A 23,780-nucleotide genomic window follows, 5' to 3' on the forward strand; every position below is an offset into this window, starting at 1 on the left:
CTCTAGTAATATGGCCAGTCCACCTCAGTCAAGTCCCTTCTCATTTCTACAAAATCTGCCTTCCCCCAGTTCAAAATTTTTACTTCTGCTTTATCTTTGTCCTTTTCCACGGTAATACTGAATCTAACTGAAATGTGGTCACTATCCTCGATTTGGTCGCCAACTGTCACTTCACCCACTTGCCCTTCTTCATTCCCGACAACTAGATCTAGAATTGCATCTCCTCTCATTGGGTATGTCACTAATGGGTTGAAAACATTTTTCTGGACACACTGCATGACTTTTTCTCCCTTAGTTCCCCTTATATTGTTTGATTCCCATTTGATATTGGGATAGTTAAAATCTCCTACTATTATTGCCCTCTTGTTCTTACAGGCAGAGATTTGCCTACATATTTGCTCTTCTGTCTCCCTTTCACTATTTGGGGGACTATAGTATACTCCCAGTAGTTTGACTGCCCCTTTTTAATCCGAAGTTCAACCCATAAAGCCTTGTTTGTTGTCCTGCTTAATATATCATCCCTTCTCACAACTGGAATGGATTCCTTAGCCATTAGTGCTACTCCCCCTCCTGTCTTATCTGCCCCTCGGTCCTGCCTGAAAACTCTATATCCATGGATATTGAGCTGCAAATGTTGCTCTTCCTTTAGCCAGCTTTCCATTATAGCAATGACATCCTGCTGTCATGTGTCTACTTGTGCTCTTAACTCGTCTATATTGTTTGTAATACTCCTTGCATTGAAGTACAAATTTTCACTTTTAACACTTTGCTTCTCCTGTAATTCCAAGTCTATCATTACCTCTTCTACATCACTAACTAACAATATACATTTTTGGGACTTGCGGAAGGTTCTTTGCCTCTATGGCACCCCTATGAGTTTTGCTCAAGTAATGCGTTTCACCTTTTCGTAGATTCACTGGGTTTTATTTTAGCCTCTTTTTAAGCTCCTGCCCTCTAAAATTAGAAGAATATAAGAACATAAGAGCTAGGTGCAGGGGTAGGCCATCAGGCCCCTCGAGCCTACTCCGCCATTCAATGAGATCATGGCTGATCTTTTGTGGACTCAGCTCCACTTTCCGGCCCAAACACCATAACCCTTAATCCCTTTATTGTTCAAAAAGCTATCTATAGTTTTCTATCTATAGATGATTAAAGTATACACCAAAGGCCTTTAATATTTCACCAAAGCTGGTTGAGGATTTATCAGTGTATTGAATTAGGATTACTTCATCCACAAGTTCACCAAACCAGTGTAAAAAGGTATCAATCTGGACTTTTCTGACTTTCTACTGAAACCTATAAGTTTAAAAGTTCTCTTCTCCAGGGCGCTGAGTTTTCCATTAGGCTTGGTCCTTGGATAAGTTCAAATTGTTCTGGATCAGTGGAGTTCTGATCCATGGTTGAAAAGTTGTTAAAGTGTAGCTTCTGCTTTAAAAGCTTTCTGAATTTCAAGATGGCATCGTTGTTCACTTGGTGACAAAATGATTTCCAATGTTTGCCAGTGTTGGTAGGCTCCGCTACAACGGCGATCGTGCTCAGCTTGAATAAAACATCCACCTGCCTGGATCGACTGCCTGCAGAGTTCCCTTGCTCAACGTTTTACTTTAAAATCACAAATTTGTCGAATCCTACCTTTTACTTTCTCCCAGCTGAGTTTTGAAGTCGCGATTCTCCCGGATTATTTAATTAATTATATTTCTGATTTGGAGAAAACTCGGGGATCGGATTTTAGTGGCTGTGTTTTTTCTTCAATCAGTACCTCTGACTCTGAATTATTGAAAAATTTCTCAGGACTTAATGCAGCATAGAGTTATTAAAGATGACTCTCTGCACGCTGGGATTAGAAGCTGGACTTCCAAAGGAGGTTCAATGCAGCTTTCTACTGCAGTAGTGAATTTTAAATCTCTGCCCTCAGATTCCAAGCCTTTCATTGGAGCTTTTCACTGGCAATGTCTGTTCTGTGTGTCTGCTTCTGAAGCTTCTTTTCAGGTTGGGCTGCTTTGTTGAATGTTTCTGTCTTCCAGAATTTTAGTTATTCTCTGCAAGGTCTTGGGTTTTTCCACAAGCTGCCACCATGTTGTAGGGTGTTGGTTATAGTTACATAGGTCTGAAGAAGTCTTCATAGTTATCCATAGGTTATCTAAGATAGGCATTTCCCAGCCCATCCAGCTGGCGGGATCTTTCAGTCTTGCCGAAAACAACGTCCCCCCTCCCCCAACCCAGCCCCCCAACCATGGAGGGTTCCACTGAGGCATTGCCGGTGACCAATATAAATAGTCATTGACTTTGGTACCCGCCATCAGAAAACCTACCCGGGGAGACCGTAAAATCCCAGCCTAAGTCTCTATTGATTCTCAGAACTATTTACAAATATATTGTGAAGCTTGGAGTTGTCTTCAGGTTTGCTTCTACATATGGTTCTATCCAACCCTAGACTAACCCTGGATGAGGCTTATGTGCTCTCTTACTTTACTGTGTGGCCAGTACTGTACTCAGTCCCATATTAACCCTATAGGTGCCAGACCCTTATACTACACACCTTTAAGAGATGTGGTTATGTTTCTCATGTACAGCAGGGTAAGGAATGTGATGTAATGCACCATGTGACTTCTGGACATTAGCAGTCTGAAGAAGATATCTGTAGAGTGAAGACCTGTGTGTACATGCCGAACTATCCTTGAAGAAAGAATCTATGATATTGTATTACTGACCCTGTCTTTAGTGGTCAGTGCCTTGTGCACAGTGGTAGCTACTACAAAGGTCAAGATAACACAACAGAATCCTATACCTCTGAACACATGTCACTGTACCTGCCAACTAATCTTCTCCTTTTATCCGTACTTTTATCTATAAATGACTGCTCCATTGTAGAGGTCTATAAAATAATGAGGAGCATAGATAAGGTAGATAGCTTACATCTTTTCCCAAAGGTAGAGGAGTCTAGAACGAGAGGGCATAGGTTTAAGGTGAGAGGGGAGAGATACAAAAGAGACCATAAGGGAAATTTCTTCACACAGAGGGTGGTGAGCATCTGGAATGAGCTGCCAGAGGCAGTGATAGAGGTGGGTACAATTTTGTCCTTTAAAAATTAGTTAGACAGTTGCATGGGCAGGGTGGGTATGGAGGGATGTGAGCCAAATGCGAACAGGTGGGACTAGCTTAGTGATAGAAACTGGGCGGCATGGACAAGCTGGGCTGAAGGGCCTGTTTCCATGCTGTGAACATCTATGACTCTGTGCTGTTATCCATGGACGATTCCACAGGAGATCTACCAATGGGGATAACATATTATAAATGCACTTCCTGCTTTCCCTTCATCCCAACTCTAGCTATTGAAAACGACACGAGCCTTAGAGCACTTGAATACCCGGAATGAACAGTCAAGGAGAATGGAAAAATATAAAATTGAAAAAAATCTGGAAAAATTAAAGACCATTTCAACTCAGAAGATCTTGACTAACCTACGAAAGGTGGGCAAAATCATTTTAGTTTGCAGTAAATACATTGTTTCATAATGTAAATGTTTGTACCAAAACGTAGAAGGGATTTGTAATGTTCATGGAGCAATCATTAGATGTTAGACTGAAGAACCAAAATGTGCTTTAAATATTTGAATTTGATAAGTAACAGGGATAATATTATAAGTCAGTTGAATGACATGAGTCAATCTCCCATTGTAATAAATGGGAGAATATGGTTACATTCTTTCCTGTCTCAATGTCTGGGATTTCCCAGCCCTGTCATGGGAGGTTCAAAGCCCAGCCGAAAGACCACTGACTCTCAGTGGGACTGGATAAGCCTGGCAGCGGGTGGGGCCGGAAAATCCAGCCCATTATCTTTGTGTTGCCATTTCTCTCTGCCTCTCTTCTGCTCCTGTCCCTCCTTTTTCTTCTACTTATCTCCCTTTAACTCTTTCTACTTCTCGATCTGTGCTCCTCTGATTATCTCTCTGATCTGTAACTTCCTCAGTGCTGCCCCTTTAAGAAAATCACTGGTGACCAGCAGGAATTCAATGCAAGTTTCCTGGGTAGACTCACTGGTATATAACGGGAGTAAGCAGCAGAAGCTCCAGCTACTTTCGTACCATCTTTTAAAAAAACAACGCCCGTCTTGCAACCTGTTGGAGAAGCAGATCAAATAGAAAAAACAACCCGTCCTTTCATTTCTCTTTTAACAGTCAAAAAATGTGCAGGTTCGGTGGATTGGCCATGCTAAATTGCCCCTTAGTGTCCAACTGTCTAGGTGGGCTTAAGTATGGTGCTCTTTACAAGGGTCGATGCAGACTCAATGAGCTGAACGGCCTCCTTCTGCACTGTAGGGATTCTATGATTCTAAATCATTTCTTTGCACTTCCTATTCACAATTTGATTACATTTGGGCAGAATATTGATCACACAAATGCCATTGATACCCAGAGGTCAACAGTATAGGACATCCACAAGAAGAATATCAAACTTGCATTGAACTATACCGAATGCACAGAGTAGGAAAGGCTATTTGCCCCAATTATCTATGTCAGTGTTTATGCTGTATCCACGCCTCTTGCCAATCTTCATCTAACACTATAGATTCTATTCTTTTCTCCTGTATGGGTATTAAGTGCTTTTCACCTCAACAAGTCCTTGTGGTCATGAGTTCTACTTTCTAATCACAATGATACTTAGTTCAGCAGTATTGATATCCGTGTTGTATTGAAGGAGATTGAAGTCAGGAGGTACAAACTAGACTCCTGGGTATATGAACCATCAAACCTGCCAGAACTGTCACCTTTGCTTCTTGAATGGAGGAAGGTGACATGAGAACTGACTGCCAACTCCCACACTCCCAGGACTGTGCAGCTATGCTTCTAGAAGTCAAAACAACCTGAGCAATGCTGGCAAGTTAATACACAATGTTCTTCCTTTCTTCCTTTCTCTCCCTTGACCCCAGTACACTCTTCAACCTCTTAAAACAATACTTATACACCTAACCTTTCAGCACTGCTAATGGAGTTAAATCAGTGAGGAAATTCACCCCTCCTCTTCCTGGCGGGTGGGATGGTGTGATGTAGTAGGGAAAGCTCTCATTAATGATTACTGGGTTGATTTGTGGTGGGGACTCAAAGAGAAAATGTGGATCTCAACGCTTCCCTTTCTATACCTTCCCCCGATAAGTCGGGTTTTCCTGCAACTCTTCAAATTCATTAATTCCCAAGACTATTCTTATGGCATCTTGAAGTCTCTACTACACTTTCCCCTTTGAACTACCAACACAACCTGCATATCCACTCCTTACCCTTGCTCCATTATCCTTGACCTCACTTATAATCCTCATTCCACTCTCCCAGCTCCTGTTCACTTCCCAAGTGCAATGCCAAGAATGCAGAAGCCCCTTTTATCCTCAGCCCTTCTCCATTCTCCCCTCCCATTCCTCCCATCTCTAATGCGTCCCTCAAAGTTCATCTCATTTTTAAAAAACAATTCAGAACTGCCTTTGTGCCTTTATATTAGAAATATCTCTATCTCACAAGGTATATACAATGAGCAATGTTTTTTTATGTCAATAAAAAAGAGCTGAGGTAATTATCTGGCATCAGTATTCAGCTGGTGTTTCTTTCTTTTGGGGAATTGAGGTAACGTAAAATGAACAAGGACACATTCTGGCCCCACAATTCTCCAGAGTCTGAACCTGCGCACGATTCATGCAGCGTGAACTCAACACACACCAATCGGAGCAACCCAGGACCCCTCTCACTCGGCCCTCTGACCTCATCGTCCTGCTTACAGTAAGCTGCAGATGCCAGTCAGGTGACATGATGCAGCTGTCCGCTCAGAGCCTGACCAATTGTGTGGTCATTAGAGTAATGAGGAGACTTACTTGCAGGTTCCTTCTGTGGCTTGCAATGATCCATTTAGAGCAGTGGTAGGCAACCTGTAGCTCAGGGGCCACATGCGGCTCAAGTGAATTCTGAGTGCGGCCCACAAGACATTTTGCTGCCTGTTCCTCATGTGTAGGGTTGCCCACATTCTGCTCATCTCAGTCTGTGTAGTTCTTTTCCTACCGGTATGACTGAAGTGATTGCACGTACATCAAGAGTAAATGAAGTGAGGTGCATGCCGATTACACACAACATTGACTGCGAGAGGCGTGCGCTCCCTCAGCCTCCAAAGTATAAGTATTTATTTTGATTTTACCATGATAGTGCTTTAATTTATTAATTTATAAATGCCGGTTTAGCTCAGTGGGCTTGACGGCTGGTTTGTAATGCAGAACAAGGCCAGCAGTGTGGGTTCAATTCCCATACTAGCTTACCTGAACAGGCGCCGGAATGTGACGACTAGGGGCTTTTCACAGTAACTTCATACTTGTGACAATAAAAGATTATTATTATTATATGATTGAGCATTTTCCGTAACTCGTTATGAAATATTTGACATGTATTTGATCTTATTCATGGGGGTCATGGTTAGTGAAGAAGCCTGATTTCAATCCTGCGGCCCACTGAGATGAAGGAGGGCCACACATGCGGCCCACTCACCAGCCTAGTTTGCCCATCACTGTCTTAGAAACTGCCAGCTATGCTGCTGCGTAACCTGTGAAGATAGTCAGAGCCCTCACAGCAAAGTTTAAACAGACCTTGCGAACTAATTAGGAAATAGTACGAGCAGCTTCATTTTAGTATTGAGTTGAGGCCTCTGAATCAGGCAGTCACCATGGCAATCAAAGAAAAGTCATGCTAAGTTTAGCAGTAGCCCCGGCGCAAACTCAAACTGGGCACAGCTCTTCCCACTGCTCGATTTGTTATTGTTGCACTAGTTTTATTATAAAAAATGCAACAATATTGACTCACCCCCAACCTCCCTCAGGATTTTGGTCATCAAGAGGCTATAATTATTATAAAATCGAGTAAAAATACAGTAAAGTTTTATTTTCAAAGTTGCCAGACAAAGTTTCTAAGCTACTCCCATCAGAAGATCGACGGCAAGTATCGGTAAAACCATCTTCGGATACCTTAAGAAGTCAGTTTGGAGATCACCTGCCGAAGTTTGCGAGCTATCTTCAGAGCTCCCCAAAAAGGACCGGTAGGAATAACGGAAATAAATTATCTTTTCATTTGCATTGCTACATCATATAAATATTGTACACATATTTATATTAGTTGATAATTTCAGATGTGCAGTTTCTAAAGCAATTAAATATTCCATTATAGCTGAAAAGCACCCTGATGGCCCATTGAGTAAATTCAGCAGGGCTGTGCTCAGTCATGTAGACCAGGAGAGTCGCATTTTGGCCGCCATACCGGGCAGCAACTGGGGCGTTGGCTGTGGTAATACATTTGGCCTAATTGGATTAGTAGAGGAAGTGTCAACAAGAATATACATTACTAATCGCACGCGATGACCCGTACTAAAACCGCGCATCTGTGGTTGTCCCATGAGGACAGGATTGAGCTATACTGAAATGTCCCTGGTAATCTGCCAATGCTCACTCTCTTGGGTGACACGGTAGCACAGTGGTTAGCACTGTTGTTTCACAGCTCCAGGGTCCCAGGTTCGATTCCCGGCTTGGGTCACTGTCTGTGTGGAGTCTGCACGTTCTCCCCGTGTGTCCGTGGGTTTCCTCTGGGTGGTCCGGTTTCCTCCCACATGTCCCGAAAGACGTGCTTGTTAGGTGAATTGAACATTCTGAATTCTCCCTCTGTGTACTCAAACAGGCGTGTGGCGACTAGGGGATTTTCACAGTAACTTGATTGCACAAAGATTATTATTCGGCTAGCCAAGGATGAATGACCATTTGGGTGAGGGATGAGAAAGTTGCTGATAGAACTATATGCCAGAAGGCTCACAGTCTTCAAGAAAAAAGTTAGAGGGGTGGGAACAATTGATTAAGGGATAGGAAAATTTAAAAATGGCTAACAAAATAATGGAAAATTATTAATAGATCTTGAAGATTTCCTGTTGGTTTGAGTATTGTATTACAGCCAATATGATCTTTGAATTGCAAGATTACACAAAATACTTACGGATGGGAAGGGCATTTGACCCATCTTCATGCATCTAAAAGAACCCAATGACTACGTTCTCATTCTTCCTTAAATGATTGCTGAGTTTTCGAACCCAGAAGTCCATTTTGCATGTTGTTGCGTAAAGAACCTTTGATATAGTCCCAAACATACCTTCGTGAATTTGAACCTGCTTTCTTTCTTTATTCTTCCTTTGGCAAAAAGTTTCCAACATTTTCTAAATTTATCTCACCAATATACCTACCAATCATTACTTCCTCTGATTTGTATTTTATGGTCTCTATGCGAACCTCTCAACATTCTGGGGTAAATGCCATCAATCCCTGGAGAATTATTTATGTCAAGTATCAGCCGGTCTCGCACCTAATTGTCATGTATATTGAAGTCCTGAAATATCCCTTGGTATTCTTTCCAGGGAGAACATATTTTCCCATCCTTCCTTCTGAACTTTTGAAGGATGTCATCATTCAGAATATTCACCATTTTGAGTTCACCCTCACCTTCTAGTTCATTTGCAACTCCAGATACTTTCAACATCTTCCTGCCACTGTTGGAATTTTGGGAAAAGTCTTCACTGTTTTGCTCTGCCGCTGCAGCTCTCCTTCTTTTTGTCAGTGTCTTTCTGGTCATCCTTTTAACTTGAAATGCAAAATGTAAATGTTCGTGAAATTGTTTACAGTTCATTTGCAAATACAAAATTTTGCGCAAATGGGTAATATTTTCAGTTTGGATTAGCCTTCAGGAGAAAAGTGGCAGCGAATACACATGTAGGCAAAACATTATCAATGTCTTTCTCTCCTGTCTACTCCACCATTTGTATTTCATGCTTATTCAATCAATGAGGAGAAACTGCTGCCTATAGCTGGGACATTAGCAACAAAGGGGATCCCTGCTTTACATGTTATTCCTTAGTCTGGTAAGAAAGAACATTGTATTTGTGGCAAAGGCCTAGTCAGGGACAATCAGTTTTCTAATTTTCTGAATTCATTTTGCCTCAAGGCCCATTGCCGGACGAAGAGATTTGCTGGGTCAGGGAATGAGTTGATATGAATTTAATCCCTTACATTGGGCATGTGAATGTATATCGACCTTCTCTGGCTGCGTAGCCGGAGAAGAGGGGGAACGGAGGGGATCCATCTTGGCAACTCGGCAATCTAGGGACAGGCACACTTTGCCAATATGAAATATCAGATTCAGAGTTCCGAATTTGTGAATTTGAGTGCGGAATCTTAAAGGCAACGTGAACTGCATTATTATGTTGTGTGTCTTTATTCCTTTCTTTTCATTGGATTAGTTTTGCAGGGTGCAGAATCAAAGCAGCAGTATTGTAGCCCCTATTAGCAGCCCTCCATTGTCAATATTTAACACAAACATTGAACTTGACTCAACACTAGCACTACTGCAGTAGTCAGCTGGCCGTGGATTCGAGCCCCACTCCAAAGGCTTGAGCATGTAATCAAGGCTGGCACTTCAGTGCAGTAGTAAGGGGGGTTCTGTACTGTCGGGTGGATGCTCCCTTTCAGATGAGATGTTATACAAGACGCTCCCTGGCCGATTAGTTGAATGCAAAATAACTGGTTGCAGTATTTGAAGAAGAGTTGAAGAACTGGCCAATATTTATCCCTCGACCAATATTACCAAATAAAATACAGATTATCTGGTTTTATTTAGTAGGTTTCTGTTCAGGGGAGCTTGGTTTGCACACGTTTCCTGCCTTGTTTCTGAACATGTCAACAATATATACACACACACGTTCTTTCCTTATTATTAAACGTTTATCATGCCAAAGGAATCTGTACAATAATTTAATATTCATCTGATTTGACATAATATTGCTTCATAATATAGAAACTCAGCACCATGCATCAGGTGGGGCTCAGGTTCAATCCATGAGCTATTCTGTGTTTGTTACCTCAGAAGGATAATGGTTAGCAAAGAAGGGTGAAAGTTGGCCCACGTTTCTACTCCTGATTTCTACCTAGCCTTGCCTACCACGTGAGCATGAGAGGGTGTTAGCTGAGGATATTGTTGCAGTCTGCCAGTTTTGATGTTTGCTTTAACATTGCACACCAGTGCAAAGTACCACAGCACTACTGGTATACCTAAGACAAGTCAGTGGAGAAAGACGATAAAGAAAACAAAACAGAAAGAAAATAATATTGTTTACTTTCTACTTACGGTCAAACTTTAGAGGTGACCAAGGTTTACTTTCCTGAAACAGCATTTGTTGAATTTTGGGCCCAGTATAATTTTATGGTGTGTCTACAGTTTTTTTTAATGCTATTGTAAATGAAGACATGTATTTTCAATAGAATATTGCCACTTACAGAATGTGGCGTTCAAGTTAAAGGAATAGTTAATGATACAGTCTTTTTGTCCTTGCAGTGCAATCAACTTTAAAATCATCACTGCCATTTAGTAGATTAAGTTTGCCAATTAACATGCCAGCCTCGAGGAACATGGACAGCCCGAATAAGAATACAATCAGCATGCCAGGAAGTGTCAATCTGAATAAATTGAGTAAATATAACACTTCTTATTCACGCTCCAGCCAGATCCCAAGCGGTATTGGCAGTCGTGGGACAGTCACACGGATGCCTTCTTTGTCAAAGGTTCTTTCTTCAGCTGGAAGCAAGCCTCTTACTGAGTCTCGCGAAACCATATACGGATTTCTTTCCTTTGATAAAAAGCTAAATGAGATGCTTGCAAAAGTCACGAATGAGGATGTTAAAGGTCAATCAACAAGTACCGAAACACTCAAACCCGCAGAGGTTCTGAGGTGCAGGTAATGAAATTGACGACAGCAACCAATATAAAATTTAAAACGAAGCAAGCAAATAAGACGATTTTGGTGCATCAGCGTTCATCCCATAACATAAGCAGCTTCATCCTCAGGTCCGAATTGTCAAAACAATTGTATTTTCATTCAAACATCTTTTCTTCGTTGCCTTAAAAATATTTGCAAACTCCAGTTTTCTTCCCAATTCCCTCAGTCACTTGAAAGAACTGCAATGACTGCTCCTTAGTATCCGAGTTATCGGGTATGAAATATTAACAGTTTTTTGCCTTGGTGTTTATGTTTGCAATGGGCACCAACACTTTTTATCAGAGCAAACATTGTTTATGTTGTTCCCCTGGGGGGCATTGCTCTGGTGCTCACCACAAAAGATCAAATTTATTGAAATAAGTTTCACAACTTGCCATGTTGCGATTTGCATTAACAACCTCTGACGTATTAGTCCAATAGATCAGCCGCACTACTACAATCATCAAATGTTAAGATAATATAGAGTATTTTATTTGACCAAAAACATATAAAATACATATTGTTACTTTCGCAACATGCATTTGTCTTTGCACTGTTGCATTGTTCAGTTCTACTAAGTGTGCATGTGCATATCTTATTCAGATATGTGATATAATAAAACAGTGAAACAATATATGAATGATACAAGACACAAGTGTAAATATATCGTTGTACTCCTTTTCAGCCAGTATATACAGGGTCAGAAGTTTGCACTCTAGCCCATAACTGAACTCTTGTATACAATTGCAATTCACCCTTCAACTATCCAACACTTTGCTTTTCCTTGTTTTTCTTCATATTTGTGGCTGATTATATCAGTGTTATTTTACCTTGGGGGGGGGGAGGGGTGGTGATTATTGCTAATTTGTGACAATCATGCATCAAAGGTATATCAGCACAATGGATGTCCAATGTTAAATGTGTACTATTAAATCTGCACACTCTTACACCTGAAGTTACTAATTGTAAGGGCAGCAGTTTCAGGAAGCATGTGGTGATTAAACTGCATACAGATATTACATTCACGTTATGAGAATAACTTAGTTCTTGAATCAGTCTTGAGCAATTAACTCAAGGTTTAGAAGATGGAATAGTTGCCATTAACAAAGACCAGGCGGTGGGTTTTGCAGGAGCAACAGATCGCCCACTCCCACAGCTACCTCACTCCCACAGCTACCTCACCCCCACCACCCACCCCCAGCTTAAATTTAGACAGCTGCCTTGCAATGATAATAAGCTGGGAGGGGCTTTAATAGGTTGAGAATGGGACTGCCAGCCCTCAGCCGTAGGATGTCCTGCCCCTGGGAGCAATCAGCCATTCTGATTGGGCCAACAGCGCCAAACGACAGCAGTGACTATTGACTGGGACTACAAGCAGACTCCAGTAAGGAAGGACATGAAGCTAAGTCCAAGAATTTTAGTCAGGCAGTGATTGAGGATCCCAGCAAGGGGCTGTTTGGGAGTGGGGGCCAGAGTCGGCTTTTAGAAACCCGGGGTCACAATAAAGAGGACTCCATGTTGGGGGGGAAGGTGCCTGTGATGGACACACATGGAATCCCCAAAGAAGGCAACACCCTCCTTCCCTCTTGACAGCAGCCCACGCTGTCATAGCTGTTGGGATAACCGCTTTCCTCCACAGGCTGGAAGATTGCAGCAGTGGCAAAATGAGGCCCCGGTTAATTGTTCAGTATGGCCCCCGAGAGGCCCACGGGCAGGTGGGCTGCCGATGCCGTACCTGCAACCTGTAACACGGGACGCGGGTCAGGGATGGGCAAAAAGGCGTGGGAGTGGCTATCCGCTGTGTTTTACCTCCCCCTACACCCCCTCCCCCCCCAACCCCAGCCCTGCCTTCAAATATACCAACAGAGACCTGGATAATTTAGGTCCAGGAGTTTGATTTGTTGAACAGATTATCTTCCAGCATCTATCAATACACACTGTTAACAATATTTTTCCCCTCCCAGATATCTGCGACTGTCTCAAAACAACATTTCAACTTTGTTGAAACAATGCGAAGAATCTGGGTTACAAGTCGATATCCATCCTCATATGCAAGAGTCGGAAGTCAATGTTGATGGGGTATTTTCACGCTCCTACAGTTCAGATATACTGTAATGCAAAAGAGTCATCATTCTTAATCATCCGTACGTATTGTCATTTATCAGTGCCGTAAACCTCCATCCTTGGCATTTGAGGCATACTTGCTGCCCCCAGGAATTAACTGGGATAAGATGCCACTGTCCAATTTGAGATAATTTCTATTTTATTGCTCTTCTTCAGCTAATATTCGTACAATTCCTCAGTTGCTGTGTAACTTGCATGTAAGAAACAAATGTGTAGGTAGAAACTCTGCTGATTAACTATGACTCAAATAAAAAAATTCTAGAATTGGGCTTTAGGTTAATCAGTTTCTTGCTAAAAACACTGAGCAACTGTTATTCAAAAACAGATAATGGGACATTTTTTGCCTGTCTATTGGGTAAATATTTAGGATGTGACAGCTAATGATTCATTCATATTTTGATCCATTTATTAAGTAATTTTTCAAAACTTAGGGAATGGGAATTATTAAATTTATTTACTCCGTATGTTTGCTGTCATTGTCCTTTTTTAAATTAACAGTAGCTCATGTTGCCATGAGACGTAAGTGAATTGTCATCACCTGCCCTTAGATTGAAGGATGACATCTGCTCAGGGTCCCGGGTCTCTGCCAAAGATGGTCATGTGACTGAACAGGCCGATTCCCCACCCACAGAGCATGGGACAGGATGCCCCATGAGGTAGCAGGATACAGAATAAGCAAATAGGAAACTTGGACAGCTATGTCTAGAATACTATCATTTTTAAAGGCACCGTTTTTCTGAGTTGATGCTACGTTAGTGGTGACGGAAAAAGATCCGTAACAATTTTGTTGTAACATTTGAGGCAAGGAAAGGTGGGCACCTGGCTCGCTATTAAAATAAAGATCTGAGTAATTAGCATTCCGAGCTGGTGTTTAAAACGTGCCACACCAGAATTCTCTTGTTTTACAGCAATCTCAATCTGAGGAGATTGATGGGCCTCATAAAACAAAACATAAAATAACAAATGCCGGGTATCTCAAACAATAAATGAAACCCTACAAACTGGGCAGCACAAACAGACGAGTTAGCATTTTGGGCCGTTCATCATAACTTGAGAAGTTAACCACGTTACTCATACAATTTGATGATGGAGAACTGCAGGCCTGTGCAACACTGCTAATGTCACTACAGATTATGTGATGCTTAGCCAGCAGGGATGTATTCTCTGATTCATGGGAAATAGGCTTCCATGGCCCATGTTTGCCACAGGCATTTGGGCCTTTACATATTCCAAAAAGGTGTTTCATGCCTGTTTGAGGACCCTCTGCAACTTAGGACCAGTTGCATTCAAGAAAACCAGGTCCATATGCAACCCAACAGGCAATCTTGAAAAGGAACGCTGCCAGCCACAGCCACTCAGGTAAATATTGGAAATATATTAACCTGAATGTGCCGCTGTGAGGAGCAGAGGGCTCGCTCGGACTCCACATTAAAAATATGGAAAATGCAAGAAATTCTCAGCAGGTGAGTCATATTCTAAGAGGGAAAATTTAACGGGCGGGAATCGCCCTTGACTGACGCTGGAATCGGGAAAGGTGTTTGGGTGGGGGATTAGTCGTGAGGCCAAAGTTGTGGCTGGCGCCGGGCAGAATGCCATGCTCCGGTGCCCCGACAGCGGCATCAATGCGTTCTACTCCACACGTGCAGTAAATGCCATTTGCATATCATTAGCGGGCCTGACCGAGTATTCTCTGGGGCTTCCGCAATGCTCCACCAGAAGGAATTACCTACGGCGAAACTCACTTGTGGTTGTAAAGATTGGGAAACAGGCGCCATGGCCAATAAGGGAGAGCGAGAGGAGGTAGGACATGCAGAGACACGGCCTTGGGCTGCCAGTCCTGCCCACTGGTTGGGCGAGAGGGAAGGTCTGCCAGACCCAGGAGGGGCAGAGGATGTGAAAGAGGGTGACCATGGGATGGGCTGTGGGATCGGGGGTGTGTTCCCCACCCCCATCCCCGGACTGGGGTGTCGAGGCACGGACCACCATTGCCAGGGCCTGCAAGGCTGCCATCCTATTGCGCATCCCACTCGCCGCCCTCCGTGACTCATAGTTTTGCAGAGTGACACCGACCATATGGGTGCTGCCACCCCCCAAACCCATCCACTCCCATGTTTCCACCCCACCAACTCCACCACCCCCCCCCCCCCCCCCCCCCCCCCCCCCCCCGCCCCAACCGGCCTGCACCTAAGGGCAACGTCCACAGTAGCCCCTACAGGAGGGTGCAGACGGTATCCTTCACACTGGCCGTTGCAGCCCTGGGGTTTTTGCACTGGGGGGTGTGGAGTAGGGAACGTAACAACATAAGAACTAGGAGCAGGAGTAGGCCACCTGGCCCCTCGAGCCTGCTCCGCCATTCAATTAGATCATGGCTGATCTTTTGTGGACTCAGCTCTTTCCGGCCCAAACACTGAAACCCTTAATCTCTTTATTCTTCAAAAAACTATCTATCCATATCTGAAAAACATTGAATGAAGGAGCCTCACTGGCCAAGGAATTCCATAGATTCACAACCCTCTGGGTGAAGAAGTTCCTCGTAAGCTCAGTCCTGAATCTACTTTCCCTTATTTTGAGGCTATGCCCCCTAGTTCTGCTTTCACCCGCCAGTGGAAACAACCTGCCCGCATCTATCCTGTCTATTCCCTTCATAATTTTATATGTTTCTATAAGATACCCCTCATCCTTCTAAATTCCAATGAGTAAAGTCCCAGTCTACTCAACCTCTCCTCGTAATCTAACCCCTTCAGCTCTGGGATTAACCTTGTGAATCTCCTCCACACACCCTCCAGCGCCAGTACGTCCTTTCTCAGGTAGGGAGACCAAGGGCGGCATTCTCCCCGCCCCTCCCCCCCACCACGCCGGGTGGGAGAATCGCCGGGGTGCCGCGTGAATGGCGCCACGCCGCCCCGAGCCCCGCACGCGATTCTCTCACCTCCCCCCCCCCCGAATCCAGCGGCCTATCCAACACGACAGGTTCCCGCCGGCGCCATCCACCCCAGGTCGCTGCTGGCGGGAACTGTGCAGGAATGCTGGGGGGGGTGACCTGTGAGGGGAGGAGGTGGGCTCCTTCACCATGGGGGGGGGGGGGTGCTCCAATGGGGTCTGGACTGCCATCGGGGCCCACCGATCGGCGGGCCGTCCTCTCCCCCACCGGGCCTACCTCCTTCCGCGGCCGGCCCCAGAACACCGGCATTATGTAGGTGAGGGGCCGGCGCGTGTAAGAAGTTCCCCGCGCATGCACAGGATGGCGTGGCCCAACTGCGCATGCGCAGGATTGAGTTGCCCCAACTGCACATGCGTGGGTTGGCCTGGCACCCATTTGGCGCCACGCAGGGACGCTGGAGTGGCGTGAACCACTCCAGCACCGTGCTGGCCCCCTATGGGGGCCAGACTAGGTTGTGCCCGGGATCTGTTCGCGCCATTGTGAAACGCGGCGGCGTTCTCGATGGCGCGGGCACTTAGTCTCGGGAGCGGACTATACCGCCCCAAAACTGAACACAATACTCCAGGTGTGGCCGCACTAACACCTTATACAATTGCAGCGTAACCTCCCTAGTCTTAAACTCCATCCCTCTAGCAATGAAGGACAAAATTCCATTCGCCTTCTTAATCACCTGTTGCACCTGTAAATCAACTTTTTGCGACCCATGCATTAGCACACCCAGGTCTCTCTGCACAGCAGCATGTTTTCATATTTTATCATTTAAATGATAATCCCTTTTGCTGTTATTCCTATCAAAATGGATAACCTCACATTTGTCAACATTGTATTCCATCTGCCAGACCCTAGTCCATTCACTTAACCTATCCAAATCCCTCTGCAGATTTCCGGTATCCTCTGTACTTTTTGCTTTACCATTCATTTTAGTGTCGTCTGCAAACTTGGACACATTGCCCTTGGTCCCCAACTCCAAATCATCTATGTACATAGTGAACAATTGTGGGCCCAACACTGATCCCCGAGAGACACCACTAGCTACTGATTGCCAACCAGAGAAACACCCATTAATCCCCACTCTTTGCTTTCTATTAATTAACCAATCCTCTATCCATGCTACTACTTTACCCTTAATGCCATGCATCTTTCTTTTATGCAGCAACCTTTTGTGTGGGACCTTGTCAAAGGTGTTCTGGAAATCCAGATATACCACATCCATTGGCTCCCCGTTATCTACCGCACTGGTAATGTCCTTAAAAAATTCCACTAAATTAGTGAGGCACGACCTACCCTTTATGAACCCATGCTGCGTCTGCCCAATGGGACAATTTCTATCCAGATGCCTCGCTATTTCTTCCTTGATGTTAGATTCTAGCATCTTCCCTACTTCCAAAGTTAAGCCAACTGGCCTATAATTACCCGCTTTCTGCCTACCTACTTTTTTAAACAGTGGTGTCATGTTTGCTAGTTTCTAATCCGCTGGGACCACCCCAGAGTCTAGTGAATTTTGGTAAATTATCACTAGTGCATTTGCAATTTCCCTAGCCATCTCTTTTAGCACTCTGGGATGCATTCCATCAGGGCCAGGAGACCTGTCTACCTTTAGCCCCATTAACTTTCCCATCACTACCTCCTTAGTGATAACAATCCTCTCAAGGTCGTCACCTCATTTCTATCAGTCACTGGCATGTCATTTGTGTCTTCCATTGTGAAGGCGGAAAAAAAACTGTTCAGTTCCTCAGCCATTTCCTCATCTCTCATTATTAAATCTCCCTTCTCATCCTCAAAAGGACCAATATTTACCTTAGCCACTCTTTTTTTGTTTTATATATTTTTAGAAACTTTTACTATCTATTTTTATATTATGAGCAAGTTTACTCTCATAATCTATCTTTCTCTTCTTTATAGCATTTTTAGTAGCTTTCTGTTACCCCCTAAAGATTTCCCAATCCTCTAGTCTCCCACTAATCTTTGCCACTTTGTATGCTTTTTCCTTCAATTTGATACTCTCCCTTATTTCCTTAGATATCCACAGTCAATTTCCTTTTGAAGTATAAATATTGGCCAGTATACTGGGGATAACTCCCCAGCTTTTCTTATGAAATGGTGCCACTCATTTTAGGTACTTGGGGGTGCAGGTAGCGCGAGACTGGCCTCCACTCCGTCAGCTAAATTTCACGAGCCAGGGCAGGGAAGGTGAAGGAGGATTTAGGAAGGTGGGATAGTCTCCCAGTTGGGTGGAGGCAGTCAAAATTAATATTTTGCCATCGGTTTCTGTTTTTGTTCCAGTGTCTACCGGTCTTTTAAAGGCATTTTTTTGATGGGTGGGTAGGCTGGTGTCGCCGTTTGTGTGGGCAAGGAAAGTTGTGAGGATAAGGAAGGCAGTGCTCCAAAGAGGGCAACAGTCAGGGGGATTGACTCTTCCGAATCTGTTGCACTATTACTGGACAGTGAATGCAGAGAAAGTGCAGGGCTGGAGGAAGGAGTCAGAGGCTGTGTGGGTGTGCATGGAGGCAGGGTCCTGTAAGGGTGTGAGGCTGTGGGCACTGGCAACGGCGCTGCTGCCGCTAGCCCCAGGGAAGTATTCCAGGAATCCGGTAGTGGTTCTCATGCTGAGAATCTGGGGGCAATTCCGGCAGCACTTCCAGTTGAGGACAGGGTCAAGGGTGATGCTGATAAGTGTGGTGATATGCATCACTGTAAATACACAAGGAGTTAATGTAAATACAAGTAGACTAGCTAGACACTAGAGGGAGCACCAGAGACGTCATGACACACAGACATTCAACCAATAGGTCAGTAAGATAGGACACGACCAATGGGCATTCACGATACACACAGAGGTGACACTACCACAGGAGGGTATTACACCAACCCATATAAAAGGACACAGCACACATGCTCTTCCTCTTTCCAGTGGAGACTCTCAGTGAGAATACAGGGTTGATTTGAAACACATCATACTCACCATCTGGATTGTAGCAGACTGGTTCATCAGTCTGAGTAGCTATAGCAGGATTAACAGGACAGTTGAATCCAAGTAGGAGAATTGTTAACAGTTTAATAAACGTGTTAAAGCTATCTCCAAGTCTGAACCTTCCTTTGTCAGAGTGCACATCAAGGAAGCAGCTTATGCTATGTCAAGAGCATAACAAAACAATAAGAAGGAACCATGGGTTTGAGCCAAAGAGGATGGATGCAAGGTTCCGGGGATGGGAGGAGAAAGGTGTAAAAGAGATGAAGGATCTGTATCTGGATGGGAGATTTGCAAGTTTGGAGGAGGTCGGGGTGAAGTTTGGGCTCCAGCCAGACGAGTGCTTCAAGTATATGCAGATGCAGCATTCCGCAAGAAAGGCATTCCCAAGTTTCCTGCTGACACGTTCTTCCTCATTGCTAGAGGAGATTCTGTCGGTGGAGGGGTTGGAGAGTGGGGTCGTCTCAGCGATTTATGGTAAGGTTGGACAAGTGAGGAGAACAAGTGGGAGGAAGAGCTGGGGATGGGGTTGGAAGAAGGATTATGATGTGAAGTGCTGCAAAGGGTCAATGCCTCAACCTTATGTGCGAGGCTGGGCTTGATTCAACCAAAAGAGGTGCACAGGGTGCACTTAATGAAGGCGAGGATGAGCCGGCTGTTTGAAAGGCTGGAGGATCCTTGTGAGCGATGTGGGAGGGACCCAGCCAATCATGCCCATATGTTCTTGCCCCGAACTTGGGAGAAATGTTGAGGGTTGGTTTGTAGCACCATGTCCAAGATTCTACATATGGAATTGAAGCCTGGTCCTCCCGATGGCATATTCAGGGTGCCAGATCTGCCAGAGTTGAAGACGGGTGTGGGGGCAGATGTGTTAGCCTTTGCCTTGTTGATTGCTCACAGGCAGGTCCAGTTGGGGTGGAGATCAGCTTCTCCCTCCTGTGCCTCGGCATGACTGGGGGACCTGTTGGAGTTTTTGTCCTTGGAAAAAGTGAAATTAGCCCTGAGAGGGGCAGATAAGGGGTTCCACCAGGGATGGGGGTTGTTCATTTCACATTCTGGATGCCTAGTTGTGCCAAAGGGTTGGGGGGGGGTGCGAGATGGTGGGAGCCGGGACAGTGAGGGGTGTCGGGTACTGTTGGTGTAAAAGTGTTAAAATGTTGAAAATCTTGAATAAAAATATTTTTCAAAGAGAAGCAGATTATTTACTGACGCAGTCACCCCAAGTCTAAACGGCATGTCAATTACCCACCACTCACTCACACACACAGAAATGAGCAAAAATACAGTTAAAGAGAATAAAGCACTGTGTGTTACATTTGTAAACAAAAGAATAGTTTATAGTTCATCTGTTCAGCTCATTGTAGGAAAACAATCTGTGCGGGTCTGGTGAAAATGGAAGATCTTTCCGCTCCTAAATTGTACTTTAAATGAGTTGCTAGATCAGGTTGCTAGAGATAGATTATTCCCTTGAAGAGTTGAATGCCGCAGGTCATGAGGTGAGGCACTTGAGGCTTTTGTATCAGTAAGTCCAATTTCTTTTCAGTAGATTTGGATTTAGGATTCAGGCTAGACATTTTATGAGTTTACAACTCCAGGTTCTTAAAATTCAAAGACAGTACAGATTTTTGCCGCAGTTATTGTCTTTTTTGTGTTTTCGGCAGATGGTCCAGATTTGTTTCTGTATCTTTACATCAAAACCGATTATCTCTAGCCAGTTTCAGTCACTTGATCAATACTGGTATGGTCTAATGAGAATGTGTGAAATTCAATTATATCATTACATAATAGAATATAGATTATGTTCTTTTACATTTAACTCGTGAATACAGCTCTCATTGGATGTCTTTTGTAAAATTGAAACCTGGGAGACATGGAGCTCACATGTCCACTGATACAATAGAACATAGAACATAGAACAGTACAGCACAGAACAGGCCCTTCGGCCCTCAATGTTGTGCCGAGCAATGATCACCCTACTCAAACCCACGTATCCACCCTATACCCGTAACCCAACAACACCCCCCTTAACCTTACTTATTAGGACACTACGGGCAATTTAGCATGGCCAATCCACCTAACCTGCACATCTTTGGACTGTGGGAGGAAACCGGAGCACCCGGAGGAAACCCACGCACACACAGGGAGGACGTGCAGACTCCGCACAGACAGTGACCCAGCCGGGAACCGAACTTGGGACCCTGGAGCTGTGAAGCATTGATGCTAACCACCATGCTACCGTGCTGTTTGGAGTAAACTTGGAACAATGGCAGGTGTGAATGCTGTCTCGGCATTTCCACACAAGCGGACATCCCCCACCCAGGATGACTCAATTAGGACCTTTCTGAAAGCTTGAGATAGTCTTGAAGTCGCAACGGTCACCTTACGGTCACCTTGTGTGTCCATTTTTGAAAATAAAAGACAGTTCCAGAGGTGTCCAGAGGAACACAGTCCATGTTTGAAGTTATTAATAGAACACATCTTCACTCGGCATAACAGTCAGAAGGTTGTGGGTTCAAGTCCCACTCCAGCACTTGAGCCCACAAATCAAGTATTGAATCCTTCGAAGGTGCTGACTTTCAGATGATACACCAACTGAACCCTGTCTGCCCTCTCACGCTAACGTACAAGATTCTGTGGCACCATTTCATAAGAAAAGCTGGAGAGTTATCCCCAGTATACTGGCCAATATTTATACTTCAATAAACATCACAAAAAAAGAACTATCTAACCATTACTCCACTTCTGTTTATAGAACATAGAACATAGAACATTACAGCGCAGTACAGGCCCTTCGGCCCTCGATGTTGCGTCGACCTGTGAAACCCCTCTAAAGTCCCTCTACACTATTCCCTTATCGTCCATATGCCTATCCAATGACCATTTGAATGCGTTTAGTGTTGGCGAATCCACTACTGTTGCAGGCAGGGCATTCCATACCCTTACTACTCTCTGAGTAAAGAACCTACCTCTGACATCTGTCCTATATCTATCTCCCCTCAATTTAAAGCTATGTCCCCTTGTGCTGGACATCACCATCCGAGGAAAAAGGCTCTCAATGTCCACCCTTCTTCTCTCTAACGAAAACAGCCTCAAGTCCTTCAGCCTTTCCTCATATGATCTTTCCTCCATACCAGGCAACATCCTTGTAAATCTCCTCTGTACCCTTTCCAATGCTTCCACATCCTTCCTATAATGTGGTGACCAGAACTGCACGCAATACTCCAAATGCGGCCGCACCAGAGTTTAGTACAACTGCAACATGACCTCATGGCTCCGAAACTCAATTCCTCTACCAATAAAAGCTAACACACCATACGCCTTCTTAACAACCCTCTCAACCTGGGTGGAAACTTTCAGGGATCTATGGACATGGATACCGAGATCTCTCTGCTCGTCCACACGACCAAGAATCTTACCATTAACCCAGTACTCTGACTTCCTGTTATTCCTTCCAAAATGCATCACCTCACACTTTTCTGCATTAAACTCCATTTGCCACCTGTCAGCCCAGCTCTGCAGCTTATCTATGTCCCTCTGTAACTTGTAACATCCTTCTGCACTGTCCACAACTCCACCGACTTTAGTGTCATCTGCAAATTTACTCACCCATCCTTCTACGCCCTCCTCCAGGTCATTTATAAAAATGACAAACAGCAGTGGCCCCAAAACAGATCCTTGTGGTACACCAATAGTAATTGGACGCCAGTCAGAACATTTCCCATCAACCACCACTCTTTGTCTTCTATCAGCTAGCCAATTTCTGATCCAAACTGCTAAATCACCCTGAATCCCATGCCTCTGTATTTTCTGCAATAGCCTACCATGGGGAACCTTATCAAACGCTTTACTGAAATCCAGATACACCACATCAACTGCTTTACCCTCATCCACCTGTTTGGTCACCTTCTCGAAGAACTCAATGAGGTTTGTGAGGCATGACCTACCCTTCACAAAACCATGTTGACCATATCTCTAATCAAATTATTCCTTTCCAGATGATTATACATCCTATCTCTTATAAACCTTTCCAAGACTTTTCCCACAACAGAAGTAAGGCTCACTGGTCTATAGTTACCGGGGTTATCTCTACACCCTTTCTTGAACAAGGGGACAACATTTGATTGTGGGAGCTTGCTGTGTGTAATTTGTGCTGCATTTCTTACAACAGTGATTACACTTTTCAGAGTATTTATTTGACTATAAAATGCTTTGTGACACCCTGTGGTTGTGAAAAATGTCACTTCAATGCAAGTCTTTGCTTTTTTCCTTACAAGACTGGGAGACAAATAAAAATATTTTGTAATTGCAGGACAGAACGATGAAGTCAAGAGCGAAAACGTGCACCACTTAGTGCTTTCGAAAAAAATCCCAAGGTGCTTCCAAGGACCCGAATCAGACGTTGCTTTAATCAAATGCTTTGTTTCAGAAAACTAGCCTTTTGTATCAACACATTGCCAAGGCTTTAGCACCAGCTAGTGGAGGAAAATTTTAGTTCAAAAGATTGTGGGGATGCAATTTGCCTTAAAACCATTTATCCACAATTGCAAAGTGCAGCGTACAATGTTTGAAGTGAACCCCTTTCCCATTCATTTACTTACAGCAGCAGATGTCAGAAAAACACTGCAGGCCAACATAAACCTAACTTTAGGTTTGTACAGTTATCCTTGCTTTCTTGCATTTTGTTTTCAGTCGGATTTTGCAGTCACAGCTTTACCACTCTCCCACCAAAGGGCAAACATCTTCCTCTCAGGATTGAAAACATGGTAGATGCAAACACTCAGATGCTGCTCTGCATGAGAGGAACATTGTGGAAATGCAGATTGTAATGGGAGTTACGTACAAAACACAATGCAGGGACAAACTGAAATCACTACATCTCTTGCAGTGATTTCAATTTGTGCCATCGCTTGCAAAATAATAAAATGGCACAAATTGTCAA

The 23,780-nt window shown here is 44.1% G+C and overlaps 1 protein-coding gene across 3 annotated transcripts in view; it reads left to right on the forward strand.

The window, feature by feature from the left end:
• The window catches only part of LOC119971304, a 42,581-nt gene extending 19,190 nt beyond the window's left edge, over positions 1-23,391 (forward strand). The window contains exons 2-6 of one of the 3 annotated variants that reach the window (XM_038806667.1): positions 3,330-3,470; positions 6,917-7,061; positions 10,388-10,787; positions 12,773-12,952; positions 23,151-23,391. In XM_038806667.1, coding sequence (XP_038662595.1) covers positions 3,330-3,470; positions 6,917-7,061; positions 10,388-10,787; positions 12,773-12,923 — 837 coding nt within the window. In that variant the 3' untranslated portion in view covers positions 12,924-12,952; positions 23,151-23,391. Of the gene's footprint in view, positions 1-3,329; positions 3,471-6,916; positions 7,062-10,387; positions 10,788-12,772; positions 13,202-23,150 lie in introns of those variants that run through there. The other 2 variants (XM_038806666.1, XM_038806668.1) reach the window with 2 other exon arrangements.
• The last annotated feature ends 389 nt before the right edge of the window (positions 23,392-23,780 follow it).

Source organism: Scyliorhinus canicula, chromosome 9 (assembly GCF_902713615.1).
Source record: "Scyliorhinus canicula chromosome 9, sScyCan1.1, whole genome shotgun sequence".
NCBI lineage: Eukaryota > Metazoa > Chordata > Chondrichthyes > Carcharhiniformes > Scyliorhinidae > Scyliorhinus > Scyliorhinus canicula.